The sequence below is a fragment of the Ostrinia furnacalis genome, unplaced genomic scaffold (genome assembly GCF_004193835.3).
Source record: "Ostrinia furnacalis isolate ACB-3 unplaced genomic scaffold, ASM419383v2 OfSCF4245, whole genome shotgun sequence".
Lineage (NCBI taxonomy): Eukaryota > Metazoa > Arthropoda > Insecta > Lepidoptera > Crambidae > Ostrinia > Ostrinia furnacalis.
The window spans coordinates 969982-985734 of record NW_021134484.1 but is presented as its reverse complement, the minus strand read 5'-3'; the positions used below and the strand labels follow the sequence as shown (position 1 = coordinate 985734).

Below are 15753 nucleotides of genomic sequence, written 5' to 3'. Positions count from 1 at the left end.
AAGTGGAATTATGTGTATGATTTATTGACTATTTATTAGTTTAACGTGCAATAATGAGTTACAATCTCAGTTAAAGCCGTAAGTGCGAAGGAAATCACTAAAACGCTTGTTCAGCCATTTACATGAAAGGTGAGTACAAAAAATTGGTACCTCTTGTTTTTTTTAATTTTTGTAAAATGCTGTGTTTCTCTGCTACAGGAAAACTGAGAGAAACATTAATGTTCAATTACAGATGGCATGCTTCGTTAGTTTTATGTTAGAAGATAGTGAGAAATTATGCATACATCGTAGCTATATGTTGTAGTACATCTATATACCTATTTATTTGCCGCTATTTTGTGCATTATATTTATGTATACGAGTATAATCCGATTGAGTTGAATAGGTCAGGGGTCTACGATTGCGTTCCTTTCAACGTAATTTTAGGATATTAGCTCTCAAAGAATAATTTATAATCGCTTATTCAGTAGTTCACGATTGTTATAATATTTTAATAAACAATTGATATGTAATTTTGTTTTGTCTAAATTATTTTGGTCTTATTTTTATCAAATAACAGCGATCGGAAAAATATTGTGCGCCCAAAATTCAGGAAAAGAAACGTAGATTGTCTATGGATTTTTATTTCTATTTTTGGTTAGTGGCGTGTTAGCGTTTTTGTGTACAGAAATGAGAATTATTTCGCAAATATTGTTGTAAACCTCAAAATACTGTTACATTTTTACCACGTTTAGAGATTTATGCAATCTAAATTGTATAGTCGCAAGATAATTGTAAAATGGCGGACGAAGTGCCCGTTTGTGATGTATTATGTGAAGCAATGGAATATTTGTCGAAACTGGGGTCTAATCTGAGGGCCCGGTCTGAAAACTTGAAAGAGAAAAGAATACGGAAAGAGAAGCTCAAGAATTTCCATGCTGTACAGAAAGCAGCGGACAAAGTTCTCCTGATATGTCAATTGTCAAAAAAGTCCTTAGAAAATGTGGAAGTTGGCGTTAGAAAAGTGCTGTCGATGGTGAACGATAGTCAGTCCAGCATAGGCGTAGATGCGGTGTCTCCAGCTCCAGCAGTTGCTGAACCAGAAGCGAAGTACCAGTACTTTAAATACCGCTCACGCAAACTAAGGATAGCGAAACAAGTTCCATTAAAACATTACATGTCAGTGAAGGTTATGGCGCGAAAAATGCCCCGGTCGATGCAAGATAGGTATCCGGTTTACTATGATTGCAAGTTGTATAGAAGAAGGAAAAGAAAACAATCTACAGAAAATAATGAAAATACTAAAAGGAAATCTGACGCATTGGTTGAGAGAGATAAGACTGAAGACATGCATTCAAAAACAACAAAGGAAGGTCTTAAATTAGAATCTGATACAAAAGAAAATAGAATAGAATCTAAATTGCATGATAAACAAACTTCAAAGTCCAATTCTGAAACCGAAGATAATGACGGAAGTAATTTTAAAGACAGGGGAAAAAGTGAATCATCAGGTGTTTGTAAGAAATCAAAAAATGATTCCATTTCAAAAAAATCTGATGGAAAGGACAAAAGACTATCATCTGAGTCAGATGGAAAATCAAAAAATGAGGAAAGAAGTTCAGAGAAGTTGGAATCAAAAGACAGAAGACAGTCTTTAGAGGACAAAGCAAAAAACAAAAAGCAATCACCCGAAAAAGCTAAAAGTGATCCTTCAAAAAAATTAGATTCAAGAGACAAAAGACAGTCTTTAGAAGGCAAAATAAATAAAAGTAGGCGAACTTCTGAGTCTCATAAAAAATCTAGCAGTGAAGAAGCTAGTTCAAAAAATGGAATGGAATCAAGAGACAAAAGACATTCCTCAGAGGACAAGCGAAAATCCAAAGATGACAGCTCAAAAAATTCTGAAATGAAACATGACACAGAAAAATCTTTAGAGTCAAAGAGCAAAGCTAAAGAAGATGATGATGATGATGAAATCCCAAAGAAATCATCAAAATATGGCAAAACTAAATTCAGAAATATTAGAATAATAGATGATGATAGTTCTGAAAATAGTAATGATCTAACTTCTAGAATTAAAGTACCAGATGTTCAAGGCAATGATAATAACGAGTCTGTAGAAAATTGTGAGAACAATGACAGTACATTACAGTTGCACAAGTCTAAAAAAAGAAAATTAAATGATTCAGATAGTGAAACTGATGACAACAAAAAATCAGAAGAAGAAAGCCAAATTAATTCCGATAACATAGAAAACACTCCTCAGACTGAACCTGTAAAACCATTGATAAAGTGTGTTAGTCTTACTAAATTGCTGAAACCAGACATTTTAGAAAAAAATGCACCCCAGGAGAATACTAAATCCAAGATTGTTGGGATTAGTGAGAAGAGTTCTGAAAACAATCAGAATACTAAAAATAAACAAAATTCAAAACAAGGGAACAATAATAAAATAGATAGATATCTATCAAAAGTACCATCCAAAAAGGATGATGACTATTGCATGCAGAAAAGAAAAGAAGTTAGTAGCTTTGTACCTAAAAATTTTAGTATTAAAATAACTAGACTACCTGAACTGTCTCAAAATTTTTTACAAATGCATAATTTGATAAAAATTACTCAAAATGAAAGAATAGTTTGTGAATTGATAAAAGAAAAAGGATTGACTGAAAATTCTGTATTAATTGTAAATAACCAGTCTGAAGAAGACCAAAATTCTAGGAGCAAAGAGGCTTCACCAGACAATTTGAATGTAGCAAAAAGTGCTCTTCTGGATGATTCCGAATCTGAGAAATCTGATGTTGGTAATAAATCACCATCTCCACTACCAATAACTGAACTAACTGAGAATGTTAAAAATGCCTTGCTAAATGACTCTGATGCAGAAAAAAGAACTGAAAAAGAAAATGAAGGTATAAACAGAAGAAGTCAGGATCAAGACCAAATAAAAAACGTCCTCTTGAATGATTCTGATTCAGATAAAAACCAAAAAGAAAATGAAAGCATTAATGTAAAAAATAAGGCTAAAACTAAATTACTTGAAGATTTTTCTAAGATCAAAAGTACTTTACTTAATGAATCAGATTCTGATAACCATGAAGCTGCAGATTCAGACAAAGTTCACAAAGATAAATCTCCAAAAAATAACCAGGATGTTGCTGATGAACAAAATAGTTGTGAGCCAGATAATTCTCAGTGTCAAAAAGAAGTAGAGTTACAAAACAAAGAATTATCACAAGATAAAGAACAAAACAATGAGCTGGAAATGTCGAAAAGTGAAAGGAAAAAAGGCAAAGAAGGAAAACCAAAATCTAAGAGAAAACACATAATGGAGAGCATGCATGCAAAAAAAATGTTACTCACATACTCCTCTAGCTCTGACACTGAAGACGAACAGTTGAAAAATGCCCTGAAAGAAATTAAAGATTCTCTGCTCAAAGGCATATCTAGTTCTGATGATGAGAAAAAAAAGAAAGAAAATGATGTAACTAAAAATTCATCATCTGATTCAGAAGAAGATATTTTGACAAGGGCAAAAAGTAGTAAAAAATTAACTAAAGAAGATAATACTGCAGAATCTGGGAGATCTGGAGACAATGAGAAGGATGATGCAATGACCAACAAACGTCAAAGGGACAGCGATGAAACTTCAAATGATTCTTTGAATCCCACTAAAAAAAAGGTTAGGTTTGCAAAATGAATAGCATTTTTTCTTTCTTTTTTATAAATTAAAATGTCCTCAGCCAAAGTGAGTTTTCTTGTGATTGTTAAACGCATTATTCTGAAAAAATTATAAAATAATTCCTAAAGCATTTCTTAGAGTAAGCAATATAATTAGCCACTAAGTAAGCTGTTGTATGTGTCATATTAAATTTGCTTGAAATTATATTAGTTCTGATTACAAATCTGTTGTTTTCTTTCAAAATTAATTTTATTATTTGCATAAAACTCAAATTGAGATAGAATCATAAAATGGGGGTAATTGTTTGGGAATTTACTAAGATAATAAAAAATAAATTACAGATGGGGCGTTCTAGGGCACAACCTGGTGGTAGCAGCAAAGATTCTGACAGCCGGGATGACAAAGATATTGATGGGTAAATATTTACAAAAAGCATGAGGAAATTCAGAGTTGAGTGCCCTGAATATGGTGCTGGGAATCTGGATATGTGTCATCAATAATAATCATCTTTGCTGTTTCTTATTTCAAGGGATAAGAGAGTGAAGTCACTTAAGTCTGAAAAAGTCTTGTGCCTGTTTGAAAGAACTTCTGTTTGTGTATAGTCTATTGTGTTAATATTAGCAGTTGCATAGTGTTGCTGCAGTCGCATCTACCAATTTAAACGTACTTTTTGACGTGTCTTTTTGTATTTAGGTAGGCCACTCCCCTTCGGCCTACGCCCCTCATAAAGGAGAATATCAGTCGTCATAATATTCTCATTCAGGTCTCAGACCAAATCCTGGAATGTTTTATTTGCGACTAGCTTTTGCCTGTGGCAAAGATCTACCCACAGAAGGACTCAATACCGTTTTAAGATTAAATAAATAGGACCTACTGTAACTTTTATCGAAATCCGTTCAATAGTTTACACCTATAGTGCGTTACAGTGAATAAATTGGAGAATTCACTCGCGTATTATCAGCCCTATAGGCTAGCTCAAGTGTTTCCATATAAGTACTTGCCCCACAACGGCATGTTCAGACAAACCATATTATGCCATTGTCAGGCCTAGTGGAAATTACGCCGTCAGCATAGGTACTTTGCCACGAAAGCTTGGCAGCAAGTAGTGAAATGGACGCAGATATATGTAACTACCTACTGATAGTTTAGTTGTCGTGATAACGCGGCGTAGGTGTGATACAGGTGTTCCTGTGGTGAATGATTTTTTGCATGCTTCATTGCTAGTGTAGTAAGTACCTGAGTAACTTTTTATCCTAAGACAATCCTTTATTGACAAGCTTCTCATGCGTAAGCTAACTTTTTGTTGTAGGTATTATAGTAATCAAACTTCTTACGCCTCTGACTCTGACTGATCTATTCAACTCGATGGTATCTAGTTCGTATTTAGTATTTTAACTATTAAAAGCCTAATTTAAGTGAAGATAGTATCAAATCTGAAGCAATATTGTATGTACTATCTAGGACATGCTTAACTTAAAAAATAAAACTCACTCTTTTATAATATTTCAGACTTACAAATCTCAACAGTCTGAATAAGAACCGTCGACGGCATGGTTCAACTTCTACTGAGAAAACCGAAACAAATTCCATAAGTTCTACTAAAAAGATGCCGAAAGTACCACTTATAAACCAGGAAGATATGCTGCAGGCGGAGACCAGTTCCGAAGCAGGCTCCGTCGCGGAGAGCGAAGCTGGAGAAGGTAATGACGTTTATCTTAGACACTGTATGTACAGACGACGGCACGTCAACGTAAGCACTGTGTGTTCTTGTGCAGTTGAAATAGGGGCGAGTTTGCAACAAAAATGGTAGCCTGATGTGCTGTCGCCCCTATTCAGGGCACATACACTCCTCCCCTAATATACACGCCATTTTACCTTGTCTTCGATTTGTCGTATTCAGCTTCCACCAGCAACTTTTCGTAAGACGTCACTTCACCTATCTCGAAAAATTGCAGCTAAATTCAGATAAACCAAGGAACAAAATCGAAATAACTTTGAAAATATTTTTTATAGCTCGATTGGCGAGTGAGAGAGATAACGTCTCTTCGATGTTACGCGTAGTTGTTTACGTCTATTCTCCAGTTTATATTCAAGTCTAAACTGGACTGTACAGTTCTTAATACATAATATCAGTGACATCGATTTATATGTTTGTGGTTTTTCATGAATTCAGCAAGTTAAGACATTATTCATTGCATTCCAGATCTACCATCAATATCCTTGACGGGTCTGAATGGTTCCGGTGGTGATCACTTAGCTAAAGACGATTTATTAGAAGAAAGTGACACTTCAGGGTCAAACAATGACAAAGAGGTAAGATATTTTGATGTAAAACACCAGATTTTTTTCCTTGAAAATATTAACGCGAGAAAGATATTGCACTTGTAACATTATTGCGGTTTGCTATGCGATTTTATTTGAAAGTAATTTATAATACTTTTGTTTTATTTTAAAGGAAAAGAAAATGACTGATTCAGATGAGGAAGCAACGTGAGTATAATTTTAATTATGGAGAATGGTATTTTTTCGTAATAATGTTTGCTTTGTACTAATTTTACCTATTCGTTTATAATAATGTCAGAAAAGCTACCTTTTATGTATTCATATCCATGTTTTAAAGTGTTAATGAAATTATTTGTATTACTTACTACATCTTTTTCTTTTCGCATTTTGTTTTATTGCTTACAATCTATCCGATCCTTACTGTGTTATCAAGGTGCATGTGATAATTAGCACGCATGTTTTGTTTAATAGCTAAATCGCACGTAAAGCTATTTGTGAATAAACTAACAAAAACTATTAAACGGATTTTGATGAAACTACAGTATTATTACATCCACACGTGTGAACGCTAGTTGGGTGTCTTATTAGAATACTATTAGATTATAATTATATGCTGCAAACACTATTCGTTTCATCAACATCGGTACTCAAAAATATGATGTAAATGCTTGTGATTGTACAAGCATTTACAGCCAGCATGTCAAGGTCAAGTTAAAGGGGAGGTAAGCCCAAAGTAAATAATTTTTAAGCTTTTCACATTAGTTTCAATGTGTGCATGTACGGTCGCCGACCAATCATAAGCGTCTCCTTGCACGCACAGGGTAATTTGTCATCAATTAATTTTGTATTTTTTTTTAATGATATAAGTATATTTTAGTATTATTCTATCCAACAAGGATAAGAGTAATTATTACTTGATTTTATCTATTGGTATTTGGACCTTTTTTTACTGATAAGAATCAGTGAAAAGAAAAAGTTTCCGATTGCAAGGTTTGTAAACATAATCCAACCCCTCTAAACTTGTAGAATGAAAGCCAAACGGCGCAAAGCGCACGCGACGATATCGTCGGACAGCGAGGCTGGTTCCTCGCGCAAGAAGGACTTCGCCGACACGGAGGCCAAGATCAGCGACTTCGAAGACTCGGAAGATGATGGCTCCTCCGAATCTAACAAGAAGAATAAAAGGCGGAAGAAGGCAGTTGACAGTGACGCGTCTGTCGGCTCCTCATCCAACGACGGAAGGTGAGTATTTGTGTACACTTAAAGGTATATTTTTAATTTGCCTGTCAACATTGGGTATTTTTCCCTAAGGAACTAAATAATGTGTTTACAGCGCTTCGTTTTTCGTTAAGAATTGAATAAAACTGCAGGCCAAATGTACCAATTTGGAATTTCGAATACAGCAAATCTAATTTATAAAAAGCTTTCGCCTTTGTAAGAAGTCCAATAGAACAGAACACGTTAATTTTCTCTGGTATGACATGTTTTTGCTAGCATCTCCACAGCGTTTGGTAAGAATTAGAAAAGACATGCACAGGAATGACGAAATTTGCTCGTATCTGTCCCCAATGAATTCGACACGTTCCGAGTAAAATAAGTTATTAATCGGCTACGATGTAGCTTCTTTTCCTAACTTGCATTAATGTTGCCAGCAAAAAGAAGCGGCGGCGCATCAAACAGCTGAACGACAGCGATGGCTCCGGCTCCGACACGGAGACCGAAGGCAAGAACAAACACGGCAGGAAGAATATCCGTAAGGTGACGCCACTTATTTACAATTTTACAAGTTGTTCTTCAAACTGCAACTATGGAATACTGGGCTAAGCTGCTCAGTAGTTGCGGCGAAACAAGTAAACGCAAGTAATACAGTTTAACTGGGCAATCCTAATGCCTAATAGATATTTAGGAGGACTAAATTGTTCAGTCATCTTGACTAAAATGTTAAGACACATTTTCATAACTGTAGCATAATATGGAAAGATCAAAAACTCCGTAAAAACTGCCTCATAAGGACATAATAAGAAGTGAATATTGATAATTATTTTTAACCATTTATATTGATGAACAGGTGATGGGCAAAAACCAATTAGAAGAAGCCACCAAGAAAGCTGCGAGACAAGAAAAAGAGAGGATTGCCAGAATTGCTGAGAGACAAAAAATGGTGAGTATTCATTTTATTAACGTTGTAGTCTCATTTAAAACAAATGAACATGATAAATACATATTTTGTTTGTTTTTAGTACAATAACTTGGAATTCGATGAATCGGGGAAGCCAGATGAAGTGGTCCTGGAAAAAGTAGTATTAGATTTCGATCCGGAAACTAAGAAGCCACTTATTGAAGTTGACAGAGGACTTGTCAAGAAGTTGAAGCCGCATCAGGTAAGTTTGATGTTCACTTGTTTGTTGTTCATAAATAAATAGTGTGATCTTAGAATCCGAAGATAAATTGACAGAAATATTGCCCGTCTCAGTTTCATCTAAAATCTAAACTTATTTAGAGACAATCTTCAGTTAATCTTTCCTTCTTTTGCGTTTTCTTATTTTTCTCCATTATTTTCTTTCAGGCGAACGGAATAAAATTCATGTGGGACGCGTGTTTCGAAAGTGTGAAACGCATCAAGAAAGACAAGGGATCCGGTTGTATTCTCGCCCATTGCATGGGTCTCGGAAAAACCTTACAGGTAAGCAGTTTTATCTTTACATTTGCTTTGCAGTATACTTTTTGGCTACACCTGCTTTGTTTGGATACATTTTTTCATAAGATTAACTAACTAACAAGATAAAGTATTAACTGCTTGGCGAGTATTTTGAAGCAACTAGAACACAAGTATATTTAAGTAATCTAAATTGTGAATCGATTTTTAATCCTTGTATTGTTTCATCGAAGTCAGCCGCCGATAGAACTTGCGGTGATACATTTTCAGGTTTAAAAGTCGCATAATTATGCATCTTTGCGTGAAAGGGGTGGACTGGATACATTCAAAACAGCTGACGTTAAGAGTATAGCCTCCCCGGTAGTTCTTCGAAAGACATGAGTAATGTTATTGTATGTGATTGTTTCAGGTGGTCTCCCTGACGCATACGCTGCTGACGCACAGCGAGCTGACAAGCGTGCAGCGGGTGCTGGTGGTGTGCCCGCTGTCCACCGTGCTCAACTGGGTCAACGAGTTCCGCATGTGGCTGAAGCACGCCGAGAGGGACTACGAGGTCGACGTGTACGAGCTCTCCAGGTCAGTGACGTCACAACAGCTGACCAGGGACCAGCGGTGCTGGTGGTGTGCCCGCTGTCCACCGTGCTCAACTGGGTCAACGAGTTCCGCATGTGGCTGAAGCACGCCGAGAGGGACTACGAGGTCGACGTGTACGAGCTCTCCAGGTCAGTGACGTCACAGCACACAGCAGGTGACTACAGCACAGCAGCATGAAGTATAAGCTACTAAAAATATAGTTTACTTGACACTGGCTAAATGTACAAACCGCACGAAGCCATAATCTAAACATAAAAAAAAGTATAAGTATACGGCCAGAGTACCCGCTCTGGTCGGAAGTGGCGCGTAGCAGAGAGGGGCGGGAATCGTTCATGTCAAACAACGTCAACGCTCGGCCGCTTCTCAGGACACCACTGTGCGATAACATTTGTTTAACATGAAAGCTGCCCGCCTCGCCCCACTCTACGCTCGACTAGGGAAAGCCGTACACTAAGAGCGTTTTCACATTTAGGTGACATAAGCAGCACGACAGACACGCTGCCGATAATTTCATGGTATATGACAGCGGATTTGCCTTCAAATTATAAAAACGCTGCTGTTACGATTCTAACGTCTTACGTGAAAGCGATGTAAGGCTTGCTCTTGATAACAATTTCAGCCAGGGGTGCAATATGCAGTTTTGATATTTGAGAGCTAGTTTGCCCAGAAGAGAGCTCCGTCATTGATTGGTGGTATCAACACGTCTATTTTTCGATAGTGTGTGTGATCGGGCGTAGTGTGAGTTTACGTCAAACGCATTCGATGTCGACTGCGTAAAAAAGTGACATTAAATGTATGACGGATTGTACAGCGCCCCTAGCAGAAACCTAAGTACTAAAATCTTCATATATTTTTTTAACGTGCTCGCTAGTGACGGCGTTTGATGTAAAACTCACACTAAGCGCTCTGACACCTGAGTTTTAGCGTAGTTCTAACGTTGAATGAAACGTTCCAGGTACAAACAGAACTCGGAGCGCGCGTTCCAGCTGCAGCAGTGGTTCGACAACGGCGGCGTGTGCGTGCTCGGCTACGAGATGTTCCGCAACCTGTCCGCCGACAACCCCAAGAAGTTCAAGAAGAAGATGCTCAAGACCTTCCAGCAGAGCCTCGTGGACCCAGGTGAGATGATGGCCACAGAGGTCACAATGAAAAGAATAAACGAATAACATTACAGCTTGTACCGCTTTAACAGCTGTACAGCTTTAACCGCCTCTGTGGTCTAGTGGTGCTGACCACCTGCTTTAGACGCAGAGGTCCCGGGTTCGATTCCCAGTGGGGGCAGATTTTTCTGTTCGGTTTGGTTGGTGGCAGGGCTTGTTCTAAGTCCGCCTGGCTAGCTACCACCATCTTACCTAAGTCTGTCACTATAACAACAATGTTAACAGCATTATTGTGTTCCGGTAGTTAGAGGTAAGATAGCCAGTTCCTCCGTGGTTGAGGATTCCGGGTGAAGCTCGCTTCCACCTTCGGCCTGATCGTCACTTACCATTAGGTGAGATACAGGCCAAGAGCTTCCTCGTTGTGGATAAAAAAAAAACCTTCGATTTATCTGTATACCATATTTTAAGTAAATGTCAGGGAATCATTTCATCATCATCATCTCGGCCACTGGCCATAGGACGTCCACTGCTGAACATAGCCCTCTCCCAATGATTTCCGTATTGACCGGTTGCTAGCGGCCTGCATCCAGGGCCTTCCTGCCACCTTTGTGATGTCATCGGTCCACCTTGTGGGTGGACGTCCTACGCCAATGAGATTCAAAATTCCCACGTTTCAAATTATTTCAAGGAATTATTTTTTAATTATGTCTGGTTCACCATATTAAANGATATTATAACACACCATTGGTTCAGTTGTGCCACAAGATATCGGAAGATTTATCCAAACTTCAGTTTACAGATCGGTCATTTGTGCTGCCTGCCTCTCATTTTGATTCCTTGTTGCCAAAATGCCACGCCTCTAAATAGGGCAATGACATCTGCAACCTTCGATTGTTAGCTTGATAGGTTAGGGAATGCAAATCTCCCGAGATTGGGGCTCAAGCGAGATCCCGCGAGATTATGATTATATTATCAATACTGCGAGATCTCGCCAATTTCAAAATCTCGCGAGATTGGCTGTTTTGTGTGTTTTTTTTGCAAATATTCACAATATTTGAAGAAATTAGGACAAATATAATAAAAAATATTTTAAAATATTTATTTTAACGAATTTTTTCAATAGACTTTTATCCATCAAACATTGTTTGACGTATCTGCCTATAATTTTTTAACTTCTAAGTAAAGTCCCAAGATTCTGAAACTCAAGAAGCAAAAATCAAAAACTAACAACCCAGTATTAATATTGGTAGCGCCCTCCTGTAAATGTCATAATAAAGTTGTCCAACGTGTAAAAAATCAAAACTAATAATAATCCAGTTAAGGAGTTCGTTTTGGGCAGCCTTCGGGAGTGGACGTGCACAACACGTGCGCTCCAGACGGTCCGACCCCAAAAGGCACTTACAAAGCCCTATGGCGTTTAACGCCGACGCGACGGTCGAAACCCAACGTGCAATACAACATAACTCAGCAGTGTAAAATTTGTGTCTAACCGTCACAGATCAATTTTTTGAGTGAGAAAAACTACCTGAAGAAAAAACATGCGAGTAGGTACACAGTGACCAGTACAGCGCCTAAGCTAAAAGCCTAGAAAACTTGACCGATGAAACCCGGTCAGATCTTTCCTTATCTTTCTTTCTTTATTATTTTTTATACATTTTTCGGTGGTTTCGAACACATTACAGAAAGATATAGTGTTAAGAGTCACATGAAGCGTCGGGGATTATAAATTACATATTTATAAATATTTGGTGTCAATTATCTTACCAAAAAGCACGAAAACGATCGCATAATATGATCTATTATTTTCATCTTATACTACTTACTAGTAATATTATAAACGCGAAAGTTTGTATGGATGTCTGGATGTCAACATGTTTGTTACTCTTTCACGCAAAAAATACTGAACGGATTTGGATAAAACTTTACAGTATTATTGTTTATAACCCAGATATACAGATAACATATAGGCTATAATTTATGACGATCTGTGACAAAATAAATTTCACGCGGGTGAAACCGCTAAAAGCTAGTTATAAAATATGTAACATAGATCGATATAATTATGTACTTGTCAAAAGCGCTAACTTTTGGTCCATAAACTTTACTTTTTTATTGATAATTTTAATACATAATAATATAGATTCTACACTTACGTAGATGTCTACATGTATTCTACTTCCTGCAAGTCATTATAGTATGAGTAATAGCTGATAACAAAAAAGATCCCTACAAAACTTTCACCAACACATTGTATAAAAGACATCTATTGCACAAAAAATTTCAAAGCGCATACCCAAGAAAGGTCAACATCTGGTCGCCATAAAAAGTTTCCAAAAGCAATAAAACTTAACTTCAATATTGCACTAACATTAGTAGATGGACACTAAACACATATGTATGCCACGAAATACACAAAAAAAATTGAAACAACAGAGATCCTTTGCTTGGCAAAAAAACAATAGTCAGTCACAGCTGCATATCGTAAACCATTAAAAAAAAAACAAATTAAAAAAAAGGTGCATTTAGTATCATTGCGAAAAAATTTTCACAGATATAAAAAAAAAGAGCAAGAGAAATGTTTAATAACAATTACTGTTTACAATATTGTTTACACTAACGATCTTTCTTCATTTTGATTATTTCATAATATTCAATTGTTTCCCTCCCAGGACCGGACCTAGTGGTATGCGACGAGGGCCACTTGTTGAAGAATGAAAAGACCAGCCTCTCTCAATCCATGAACAGAGTGAAGACTCTGCGACGCATCGTACTCACTGGCACGCCGCTACAGAATAACTTGAAGGAATGTAAGTTATAGGCTAGATTTTGGTTGTTTAATAAGGGTAGGGCGCAGGTAGCTTCCTCTGTAAGTTTTTATTATGTTGACACTGTGTGTATTATTTTTTCAAATTTAATTGATTATTAAATTGATAGATAGATTATAATTGATTATAATAATATAATTGTTAAATAAAGAGCCCTTTTGGATTTTAGCAAAGTTGTAGCATAGATTCCGTATGTTTTGCAGGAAATTTTCCGCCGAAAAACATTGATAGTTTACAACAGTAAAACGCGTTTGTTTACTAGATTGAAACCCAACGTTCATATTTGAATAGCCACATCAAAAGTGAAGACTTCCTATACATAGGTACTATGATTAGGCATCATGATCTATAATACTTTTCCCATTTCTGCATCCAGACTACTGCATGGTACAGTTCGTGAAGCCGAACCTTCTTGGAAAATACAACGAGTACCTCAATCGCTTCGTCAACCCCATCACCAACGGCCAGTATACCGACTCCACGGAACACGATATTCGCATCATGAAGCGCCGCTCGCACGTGCTGCATAAGATGCTGGATGGAGCTGTACAGGTTAGTAAATAGCATTTTTTTTGCATTTTAAAAATCAGTGGGAATATATTTCCCACCACTACAACGAGTCCTCCACAACAGTGCTACTGTTGTGGACGACCTCTGCCCCATCGAGGGGACATAATATGACCTTATGTACAACGAGTACCTCAACTGCTTCGTGAACTTCATCACCAACAGCCAGTACAGATTCTACAAAGCATGACGCGTCATGAAGCGCCTAATAAATCAGTGGGAATATATTTCCCACCATATTTTTAATCGTACTTCTTTGTGTTTTAGTCCAAAAACTATGAAAAGATTTGACGGGAATACCCCGCTGTTTACCATAGTTGTATTATCACTTATTATTTATTTCCTTGGCGACCACGGGCTGGAAGACGTAGCGTTGGCAGGCCTCCTACTAGGTGGACCGACGATCTGGTAAAGGTCGCGGGAAGAGCCTGGATGCGGGCAGCGCAGGACCTTTCATTGTGGAAAACCTTGGGGGAGGCCTTTGTCCAGCAGTGGACGTCATTTGGCCGAAAAGAAAGAAAGAAAGAAATTTATTTCCTTGCAGAGGCGAGACTACGGCGTACTAGCGCCATTCCTACCCCCTAAGCATGAGTATGTGCTATTCATCACACTATCGGAGGTGCAGTGCAAGCTTTACCAGCACTACCTGGAGAACTACTCGAGAAGGTAAACTAAAAATAATTATTTATGAATTTTACATAGAAAACAACCAACATTAAGAAAAATTGCGTTTCAAAGGACAAACTTTACCACCATTTTAAACTAAAAATCTAATCTGGTAACTAAATGATTGTCCAAGCTAATTAGAGAAGTAGAAATTATTGTCTAATGTTGTTCCCAATTTACAAAGTTCGCTCAATGCGCATTACATCCGTGATTGACTGGCGTGTGGTGGCTCGTTATGCTTTGGCTCGAATTTTTTTTTTGTGAAACCTTGATTTTGTTTGGCATAGTTGTACACTCGTTTCGTTATGTTTAAATAATTCGAATTGAAATGTTTCTCAGGAAGTGAATTATTGTTAATTCTTATGAGAAATAAAGTTCTTAAACCGTTACTTAATTAAATCCAAATGTATTTGTTCCCATAGACCACTCCCGGGTAAGTCATCCGGCTTCCTGTTCCCGGATTTCCAATCGCTACAGCGGATATGGACGCACCCGCTTGTGTTAAAATACAACTCCGAGCGATATGAGATTATGCAGCAGAAAAAGGCAAGTACAGTCCTATCAAATAACTGCGCCTCTTAGGCCGAGAACACACGGTGAAACGCGTCGCGTCATGTGTGGTCTCTCAACGGAATCTATGGCAGAAATTTCGATGCAACTCAAAAGTAACTACAGTTGCAGTTTCGTTGCAATGAGGGTTTTCGCGAATGAAAGATCCGCTAGATGGCGGGAAGTGGATGTGGGGTCTGACTGCTGCGTGATTGGTGGATTTTGACATATCTGTCAATGTCATGTCAAAAATAACCAATCATGCAGCATTTGGACCTCGCGTTTACGTATTGCCATCTGGCGGATTTTTCATTCGCGAAAACCCTCATTTAGTCCAGTAGAATTAGCTTTTAAATCGGAAATAATTCCTACAAAAGATTTTATTGTTTTAATGGCTTCATTGGTTGCCCATTAAGACTCTCCTGAGTTTTCGACTTCGACGGAGTTGTGCTTAAGTGGTGGGGGCCCCCGAAAGAGGCATTTTTCCGGTTTTCCAGTTATACCGCGTAAAGGACTTACCCTATCAAAAAGTGGTCTTCATGACGGTTGAAGGGCACTTAATCCTGCATTGAATAAGACCAAATTCATATGTTTTGGACAAACCGTTCTCGCGCTAAAGTTCGGCAAAGTAGAAAATATACGTATAATTAATGACCCTCTCCACGTCCAATGGTTTGTTACCCACAATCTTCCAATTCTTGAAAAGGGCCACCTCAACCAGTGTAACCCTATCAAGGCTTACGAGCTTGATGCGCCTATCCTTGTTCGTCCCAGCCGTTCCTTAACTGCGGTTGCTGCACCTCTTCCTGGCACTCACCTGAACGACTCTGTGTTACCTACTGTGGCTGCCCC

At 37.8% G+C, this 15753-nt stretch overlaps 1 protein-coding gene across 1 annotated transcript in view; it reads left to right on the top strand.

The window, feature by feature from the left end:
- Nucleotides 1–616: 616 nt before the first annotated feature.
- The window catches only part of LOC114359226 (transcriptional regulator ATRX homolog), a 36296-nt gene continuing 21159 nt past the window's right edge, over nt 617–15753 (top strand). The window contains exons 1-16 of the mRNA XM_028313523.1: nt 617–3661; nt 4003–4076; nt 5171–5361; nt 5865–5974; nt 6117–6151; nt 6971–7186; nt 7597–7702; nt 8013–8105; nt 8185–8325; nt 8511–8627; nt 9010–9176; nt 10150–10313; nt 12964–13101; nt 13496–13671; nt 14231–14352; nt 14775–14898. Of these exons, the coding sequence (XP_028169324.1) occupies nt 779–3661; nt 4003–4076; nt 5171–5361; nt 5865–5974; nt 6117–6151; nt 6971–7186; nt 7597–7702; nt 8013–8105; nt 8185–8325; nt 8511–8627; nt 9010–9176; nt 10150–10313; nt 12964–13101; nt 13496–13671; nt 14231–14352; nt 14775–14898 (4857 nt within the window). The 5' untranslated portion in view covers nt 617–778. The remainder of the gene's footprint in view (nt 3662–4002; nt 4077–5170; nt 5362–5864; nt 5975–6116; nt 6152–6970; nt 7187–7596; nt 7703–8012; nt 8106–8184; nt 8326–8510; nt 8628–9009; nt 9177–10149; nt 10314–12963; nt 13102–13495; nt 13672–14230; nt 14353–14774; nt 14899–15753) is intronic.